The sequence below is a fragment of the Chanodichthys erythropterus genome, chromosome 10, assembly GCF_024489055.1.
Source record: "Chanodichthys erythropterus isolate Z2021 chromosome 10, ASM2448905v1, whole genome shotgun sequence".
In the NCBI taxonomy this organism is placed as follows: Eukaryota; Metazoa; Chordata; class Actinopteri; order Cypriniformes; family Xenocyprididae; genus Chanodichthys; species Chanodichthys erythropterus.
Window position 1 is genome coordinate 24,372,193 of NC_090230.1, and position 9,334 is coordinate 24,381,526.

The 9,334-nt window shown below is 36.2% G+C and overlaps 1 protein-coding gene across 2 annotated transcripts; it reads left to right on the top strand.

Annotated features, from left to right (window-relative positions):
* Positions 1–955: 955 nt before the first annotated feature.
* Positions 956–8,781, top strand: LOC137027984 (CD48 antigen-like). 2 transcript variants are annotated; one of them, XM_067396651.1, is made up of 4 exons: positions 956–1,102; positions 1,241–1,567; positions 2,257–2,526; positions 6,456–8,781. In XM_067396651.1, exons 1-4 carry the CDS (start codon positions 1,054–1,056, stop codon positions 6,626–6,628), a joined length of 819 nt encoding a protein of 272 aa, XP_067252752.1. In that variant the 5' UTR covers positions 956–1,053; the 3' UTR covers positions 6,629–8,781. The 2 variants fall into 2 exon arrangements, with proteins under 2 accessions (XP_067252752.1, XP_067252753.1); XM_067396652.1 differs by having other exon boundaries at positions 1,379–1,567.
* The last annotated feature ends 553 nt before the right edge of the window (positions 8,782–9,334 follow it).

Below are 9,334 nucleotides of genomic sequence, written 5' to 3' on the forward strand. Positions count from 1 at the left end.
CATATTGTAAAAGTTGATCTTCTGCTGTAGAATCAATAATGTAAATCTAACTTAGAGATTGGGCTCTAAATGAGTTCAGTGATTCAGGTCAAATAATGGTTATGTGAGACCATAACCAACACCTGATCATTTCTCTTTACTTGTCTGGCTGTTATGACTCAGTTAACTGCCCAAACAAACTCTAATATTAATAAGGCAAGGGTCAAGAGCCCAACTAAAGCAAACACTCATCTCCACGATGGTGGCTTAAAAATTGTGATTTTTCTCCTTTGGTGATTCTGCGTGTTCGTCTATATCGGATGTCCAGAAGACGTCAAAAAAAGACGTCATAAAAACTTTCATTCTGGCCCCTCAGTGGACGTCTTTTCAACCTGAGACAAGACCTCAAAAAGACGTCTTCTGGACGTAATTTGCTCAGTGGGATCGTGCATATCTGCAAATCTCATTAATATTAATGTATGCTCCGACTTCGGAAACCAAAAATCTCAGAAACCGAAAATCTTGTAACACCGGTCAATTTACTGGCCCAATGAAAAATAATTTAAACCAGGACATTTTCATCACTTTATAAAAAACAACCAGGACGGCCAGGACAGGATGTGAAAACAGGACATGTCCTGGGAAAAAAGGACGTTCGGTCACCCTAAATATAATGTGTCATGTCTAGTAAGGTATTTGGGTAAATAACAGTGTGACTGACTGAAATGCAGAAAGTGATTCACCACAGAATATGATTGTCTACCAGAAACAACAGCTCAGACACTCTGAGGGTCATGTAATCACTGTCAGTGTGGATGCTCCTGAAGTTTTGTGCTGTAAGAGATTTTATTATTTTCTTGGAATAACATAAAATGTACCTTTTAAATGGAGATACCATTTTCACCTGTCAATCAATTTGGATTGACAGGCCTTGGGGGTGGAGTTTTGAAGAGAGAAAGTGTGGTTCAAGATATGGGGCATGGTCTAATTCAGTCTGCACAACTTTACTGTCTGCAGACACTCACAGGTTTTCAGACTTGACTGAAACTTCACACAACTGAACTGCTAAAGAAAATGTTTCACATATTTGCTTTTCGCTGTTTGTGCTGTTGCTGTCTGGTTGGTAAGTCATAGAAAAGATGTATAGTTGCATGTTATTTGTGTGGAACAAAATCAAAACAACATTAAACTTAAATTAAAGCTTTATTAAACCAACTTAAACTGGGGAAAAAAGGTAACTAAATTGGAAACTGTTCTTCAGGAGTGTTTGCTGACACAGATGCAGTGAAGTCAGTGTCAGTGAAGGAGGGAGATTCAGTCACTCTAAACACTAATCTTACTGAAATACATGATGATGATCTGATAGAGTGGAGGTTTGGAACTAACGGGCCTCTTATAGCTAAAATCAACAGAGAGCTCGATGAAATCTCCACATATGATGATGTTCTTGATGAGAGATTCAAAGACAGACTGAAGCTGGACAATCAGACTGGATCTCTGACCATCATGAACACCACAACTACAGACTCTGGAGTTTATGAAGTGATCATCAGAGGCAGCAAAACCACATTCAGTGTTTCTGTTTATGGTGAGTAGAGAATTACAGCTCACTCTAATATATATTACAATGTATATATATTTATGGCTACAAGCCACACAAAACCTACTGGACAGTTTTGATTTTCAACATCATTCTGATTCCTGGCAAAACAAAGTTAGTTAGACTGTAAATTAGTTAATGCTTTGGTGCATTGAAACAAAACGTGGTATATATTGTGTTCGTGCCTGTGTGTGCATGGGAAGTTGAACTGTACCCAGATAGCAAGCAATGATCAACGTTAACCGCATTGGGAATCAATATCTCTTTTGCACCTGCAATTAATGTTGAAAAAACTTTGAAATTTCAACAAAAAATCAATGGTAATGGCATTTAATCAATGTTACACTGTGATGTATTTCAACATCATGCTTGAACTCTCAAAAAATGAAACACAATTACAACTGACTTAAAGCCACACCTGAAATCAACTGAAGATAAAAGAAGACAATAAATCTCTCAAGATCTCAGCAGAAGTTCTTTTTGAGAATTAACAGGTTTAGATGTTGATGTTTTATTGAAAATGTTTAGTCACCATTTTGGTGGTCAGTGTTTCATTTAGTTGGGCATTGATTATTTTGATCTTTGCATGTTATCTGGGTACAGTAGGTCATGTGTGTCCTCAACTGGTTGAAGCCACATTTTATGCATATTTCTCTCTATTTTCTCATGTTTTCCAGCTCATCTTCCCATTCCGGTTATTATCAGTGAATCCCCCCAAAATTCATCATCATCATGTTCATTGGTGTGTTCAGCTGTGAATGTGGGTCATGTGACTCTCTCCTGGTACAAAGGAAACCGTTTATTGTCCAGCATCAGTGTGTCTGATCTCAACAGAAGCCTTTCTTTACATCTGGAGTGTCTGGATGATTCGTACAGCTGTGTGCTGAACAACTCCATCAGCAACCAGACTCAACATCTGAACACTGATCTCTGTCACACATGTCCAGGTATGTGATATTACTATGTCCACTGGTGGCACTGTCATGTATTTACTGAGGAGATCTGTTCACAAACATTGATCTGATGTATTTTTGTCAGTGCTGTATTTTTAACAGTTAGTGGATGTGGGTTTTGATGTTCCTTCAGGAGAAATTCAACGCTAAAATCCCTTTACGCAATTTTAACATAATGTAACTAACCTAGCTTGTCTTGACTAGCCTAGCCTACAATATTTTATATAGGCTACTATAGCGCTGCAACTCAAGAGCACTACTATATGATTTATTTCTGCTTAATATCGAATGTTGGATTCCCGCAGTAATCATTTGGGTACACCACAGGCAATAAATAATAACAAATAAGTCAATAAATAACTACAAACAATATGGGCAATGTGCCAAATCAAAGTATTTGTATTTATTTATTGAAATTAATAATTGAAAATAAATCATATGCTCTTGACTTGCGGCACATATATATATCAGATTCGTCTCATCTTCGGCGAACCGGATCTACTGTAATGAAAAGAGTTAATAACTGTGCTGGATTTAAGGGCATTTTAAGCAAACGAGAAGTGCGTGAAATGCGGAAGCTCAAGTGGTTGCCATGGTAACAACCCAGCCAGCAGAGCCATGTGGGGCCCAAATGGGTTTGACCTGGGCTATCTAACTGGGACCCAGCCAGTTTTGCACCCAGTTTCCATGTAGGCCCCACATGGATTTGCCCAGATGAAATGAACACTGCTTAGTGTGCACACTACAGGCTGTTTAATGTAACACTTAATCAGTGTTGGAGGTAATGAGATAATTAAGTGATTGAATAATGATTTTGTATTAGTGAAGAACACCTGCTGTTAACAAGCAGAATCACTGAAGGAAAGAGAAACACAAGAACTACTTCCAGCCACAGCCTTGGATGAAATCAACTGAAGATAAAATACATTACATCTCTCAAGATCTGATTAAACAACTCCACAAACAACATTAGCTTCACTTATTACTAACCAGACTGACTTTATTTCTGTCAGACACCTACAGAAGTTCGTATTAAGAATTAAGAAGAGGCTTAGATGTTGATTACTTATTTGAAAGTAATAGTTTGATTTGATGTTACCATTGTGGCGATCAGTGTGTGCTTTAGTCAGGCTCTTGACTTTTTAACATTAGTTTTTCTCTTGACAGCTGTGTCTGTTTGTTATGGCGAGAACAGCAAGAGAAAATATAATCAGATGCTGTAAGCTGATTGATGATAAGAATATAATCATCATATATTGGTTTAACTCATTGATATTACGTGGGAGGTTTATACGGGTAGTATGTTATTAATTCTGTTTTATTGTTATGAATCTACAGCAAGAGAATAATAGAATTTAATCAGAACATCAAACGATTTATAATACACCATTTACATATTTTGGGCTACTGACATGCTTCAATGGTGCAATGCATTCTGGGAGCCATGGATAAGTTTCGTATGATGCACTCAGAATGCATTGCACCATTGAAGCATGTCACCATTGTTGAGATTCATATGCTGATTCTTGATGTCTGTGTGCGAGTAAAACTCACAGGAGCCCAAAATATGTAAATGGTGTGTTATAAATCGTTTGATGTTCTGATTAAATTCTATTATTTTCTTGCTGTAGAATCATAACAATAAAACAGAATTAATATATGATTATATTCTTATCATCAATCAGCTTACAGCATCTGATTATATTTTCTCTTGCTGTTCTCACCATAACAAACAGACACAGCTGTCAAGAGAAAAGCTAATGTTAAAAAGTCAAGAGCCTGACTAAAGCACACACTGATCGCCACAATGGTAACATCAAATCAAACTATTACTTTCAAATAAGTAATCAACATCTAAGCCTCTTCTTAATTCTTAATACGAACTTCTGTAGATGTCTGACAGAAATAAAGTCAGTCTGGTTAGTAATAAGTGAAGCTAATGTTGTTTGTGGAGATGTTTAATCAGATCTTGAGAGATGTAATGTATTTTATCTTCAGTTGATTTCATCCAAGGCTGTGGCTGGAAGTAGTTCTTGTGTTTCTCTTTCCTTCAGTGATTCTGCTTGTTAACAGCAGGTGTTCTTCACTAATACAAAATCATTATTCAATCACTTAATTATCTCATTACCTCCAACACTGATTAAGTGTTACATTAAACAGCCTGTAGTGTGCACACTAAGCAGTGTTCATTTCATCTGGGCAAATCCATGTGGGGCCTACATGGAAACTGGGTGCAAAACTGGCTGGGTCCCAGTTAGATAGCCCAGGTCAAACCCATTTGGGCCCCACATGGCTCTGCTGGCTGGGAAACAATGCCCGCAAAAGAAAACATCTGCATTTTTACTGTACAAATATTGTATTACAAACAAGAGCTAAAAACTTAACAAAATTAAAAACTTAACTAAATTATTCTCAATTTTCCGGTCTGGAATGGCGTTCCTTCTCTGATGACGTCTGTTTGACGGCTTGGGTTGAAAACACTTAAACCATTCCTCTGCAATCATTTGTCTACTATGAGCGAGAGATGGAGAGGAGGAGCGCTGAAGTAAAACTCTATTCAGTATTCCATTTCACTTGGAAATATGTCACAACACTAGAGAAAAGTCGTTTGCAAATTCTGGTTCAAAGAGACTTTAAAACACTTCTCAGAGGTGTATAGTCCAGGGGTCAGAAAGTAGAAGTAGAAGTATTTTTATTCCACCCACTGAAGCAGTGTTAAAGTTAATGAGATAATTAAGTGAATAATTGAGTGATGATTGAGGATTATTGAAGACACCTGATGATAACAAGCAGAATCACCAAAGGAGAAAATCACTATTTTTAAGACACCATCATGGAGATGAGTGTTGAGCTCTTGACCCTTGACTTTCTAATATTAGATCTTGTTTGGACTGTTAACTGAGTCATCACAGCCAGACAAGTAAAGAGAAAAGATGATCAGGTGGTGTTGGTTATGTTTTCACATAATTGTAATTTGACCTGAACTCAATCTCTGAGTTTGATTTACATTATTGATTACAGCAGCACTGTGATTCTACAGAAATTCAGCTTATACAATATAATCTGATACAATATAATGAGCTTAATTGTCTTAGTAATTTTCTTTATTCTCACTATTTTATTTTTTAAAATAAAATTTCTGTTTTTCTGTGACTGATTCCCAGGCTGATTCTTGATGTCTGTGTGTGCCTTTTGTTTTATTCAGAAGAACTTTTGTGAAATCTTTTAGATTATATTGATAAAGCTGATCTTCTGTAGAATCACAGTGCTGCTGTAATCAATAATGTAAATCTAACTCAGAGATTGAGCTCTAAATGAATTCAGGTCAAGTTACAGTCATGTGAAAACATAACCAATACATGATCATCTTTTCTCTTAACTTGACTAGCTGTTACAATCCAGTTAACATCCCAAACAAGATGTAAGATTAAACAATCAAGGGTCAAGAGCTCAACTAAAGCAAACACTCATCTCCACGATGGTGTCTTAAAAATTGTGATTTTCTCCTTTGGTGATTCTGCTTGTTATCATCAGGTGTCTTCAATAATGCTCAATCATCACTCAATTAATCACTTAATTATCTCATTAACTTTAACACTGCTTCAGTGGGTGGAATAAAAATATGGCAGGACTTTTACTTTCTGACCCCTGGACTATACACCTCTGCTCTGTGCTCTGTTTGTTTGAGCATCCTTTGGTACATTCAATGGTGTGAGTTTGTTCAACCAATGGAAATCAAGGGGAGTGTTCAGGAAACCTGTTTGAACTAATGAATTTAGAAATTCAAGAAATAACACACTTCACCTTCAATAATAAATAAGTGCAGTCTCAGAGTATTAAGGTTCCTTGTGTCTCTTTCAGATAAAATATTCATCTTATTGTAATGCATTGTTCTATTTCATGTTGTTCCTTTATTTCCTCAGATTGTGCATTCTGTTGTCATATTCCTGAAGCTGTGTCCCGATTCCGATTGGTCATCTCTGCTCTGGTGGGCGTGGCCACTGTTTTTATTGTGGTGTATGACATCACATCCAGAAAAGTTGAACAAAAGAATTCAGAACAGACATCGCCATCATCATCAGACTCTCACAGATGAATCGTCTACAGTTTGTATAAAAATATTGTCAGTCACCAGAGGGCACTCCACCATGGACTATTTTTATTCTTGCACTGACTTCATTTCCCATAGTTCATTGCTAGGCCTAATTATCCATAATTGTTTAAGAGCTGTAGTGTCTCATTAACCTCATTACCTCTTCTTATATAAGGCCTGATTTTTCAGTCACTATTTGCAAGTGTTAAGAACTGCATTACTGGGTAATTTTATCTTGTTTCCCATGTTTTGGTTTATTTTACTGGTTCATGTGGGTTGCTCTTCATTTGTGTTACTTGTTATTGTTTGGACTGTTTTTCTGGTATAAGACCTTTGACTGTGTTTGGATTATGATTGTGGATTCTCAGCCCAGGGTGTGAACTACAGGGGAGTTAGGGGGAGATAAAAGAAATGAAGGTTTTTGATGAAAACATTCCATGATTATTCTCCTTATAGTGGTCTTCAATGGCATCCAGATGGTTGAAGGTCAAAATAACAGTTTCAGTGCAGCTTTTTGAAGAATACGGGAAGCGGAAGCATGTGCAAGGCGATCATTTGTGTTTATAAAGCATATACAGTTGTACATTTTTTCGAAAATGACTGCTTGTTTCTCTAGATAAGACTCTTATTCCTCGTCTGGTATCATTTAAAGCCTTTTGAAGCTGCACTGAAACTGTAATTTTGACCTTCAACCATCTGGAGGCCCTATTTGCTTTATTTTCGCCTTCATTTGCCATATCTCTTTACCTCTCTGTAGGCCTATATTAGCTATATTTTGCGTCCAATTTTGACTATACAGACAACATTCAAATAATATAATTTCTTAATTCCACCATTATTTTATCATTCTTAATTAAACATAATTAAGAATTATTGTAGGCTTATCCATTTCTGATAATTCCAGGTTTCCATGGTCGTGCAGGTTGTTTATACATTTAACTAGTGGCCATGAGAAAAATATATTGTTCCCTCAACATATGATCTTGAGGCCACTTTTTACATTGCATTGCCACAACATTAGGCTATCCTTACCTCGACAAAATGATTGTTGCCATTGTTGAGATTGTTGAGTGTCATCTCAGAGTACTTTTTATTTTTTTTATTTTATTTTTTTTTTATTCTGCAGTACAGAATGGACCTTTCTGCTCATCTCCTTTTTCAGTTTCCTTCAGTGATTCTGCTTGATAACAGGCTTATTAAAGCTGAGATGACTCTATAAATAATATTTAAAAATTTTGTGAATCAGATAAGGTCCAGTTCTGGTTTATTTCTTTGCTCTTGGCTCACATGTGGCCCAGATCTGGCAAACACTGGTATCTTCACTCAAAAGGTTCTTCGCAGAACTCAAATGGATGCTTTCATGTTTCCTTGTTCCTCTGTCATCCAGCCTGTGACCCGGAATTCGATCAAAGTTAGCCATCTTGACGTTACAGAGATAATGTTCTCCAAATATCCAGTGTTGGTTCTGGGAACATGGAAAACATCCAGTTTTCTTGATGTTAGAGGAATGTTTTTATAATGTCCCTCAAATGTTCTTTTAACTTAATTTTGATCTAAAATTCAACATTCTTGGAACGTTGATTTGTAACATTCCAAAAACATAAATGGTCCAGTTTCCTTAATGTTAGTAGAATGTTATTTAAAGGTTAGTTTGATGTTCCTGAAACATTCTTTCATTCAAACACCTGCTGTGAACAAACACTGAAAGAAAGAGAAATAAAAACACAAACTACAACTTTCTTCAGCCACAGCTTTAGATGAACTGAAGATAAAAGACATTAAATCTCTGAAGATCTGATTAAACAACTCCACAAACAGCATTACCAGCTTCACTTATTACTAACCAGACTGACTTTATTTCTGTCACTCGTCTACAGAAGATCTTATTGAGAATTAACAGAGGTTTAGATGTTGTCTTATTGAAAATGTTTAGTGTGATGTCACCATCATGTTAAGTTGCTTCTTTATCAGCGATTGTAGGTGTTTTTGGAAAATATTTCTGCATAGATTAAGCAGATTAACATGTCTGTTTTAATGATCAGATGCCTGCGTTAAAGTTGTTTAAGCACTTGCTTTTAATCTGACTTGCTTTTCGAGTTGAAACTTTATTTGAGAAAAAAATAATAAACTCAAATGATATAATAAAAACTGTTTGTAACACTGAAGTGATTTGTGCAAGATTGTCCAAAACTATTTGAAAGTTATTTATGACACACTTAGACATCAGCACTAATTATAAAAACCTCAGCAATAGTGACAAAAAAATACAGCTGCACAGTTTATTCATGTCGCAATGCATGCTGGGAGCCATGAATGTGTTTTGTATGCTGGCATGAAGTATGTCACCATTGTTGTGTTTCATATGCCAAATGTTGATGTCTGTGAGTGTATGAATGACACAACACAATAGTGATGGAAAATTCGGATCATTTTACTGACTCGGACTTTTGAGTCTCGTTCAACAAAATGAACGAATCTTTTTTTGAGTCATTTCGTTCATTTTAGCAAAATGTAATTAAAATGTTACGTGTTACTTTCCCAACACATCTACTACTTATGCAAACGTTGATCCCACTACAAACAATACAAAACTACAATGCTATAAGATTCAGAAATGATTAATTAATTCATTACCTGGGTCTTCAGTTTATGACAAGCTGATTAAGCTCACCTCACCTCTTGTCTGACAAGTCTTCGGGTTTAAGTCAT

What these genes read in the sequence shown, in the direction of transcription:
- LOC137027984 (XM_067396651.1), top strand. Translation starts at nt 1,054, where the DNA reads ATGTTTCACATATTTGCTTTTCGCTGTTTGTGCTGTTGCTGTCTGGTT. An exon ending in GTGCTGTTGCTGTCTGGTTG is followed by an intron (nt 1,103 to 1,240) that starts GTAAGTCATAGA and finishes ACTGTTCTTCAG; the next exon opens with GAGTGTTTGCTGACACAGAT. An exon ending in ATTCAGTGTTTCTGTTTATG is followed by an intron (nt 1,568 to 2,256) that starts GTGAGTAGAGAA and finishes CATGTTTTCCAG; the next exon opens with CTCATCTTCCCATTCCGGTT.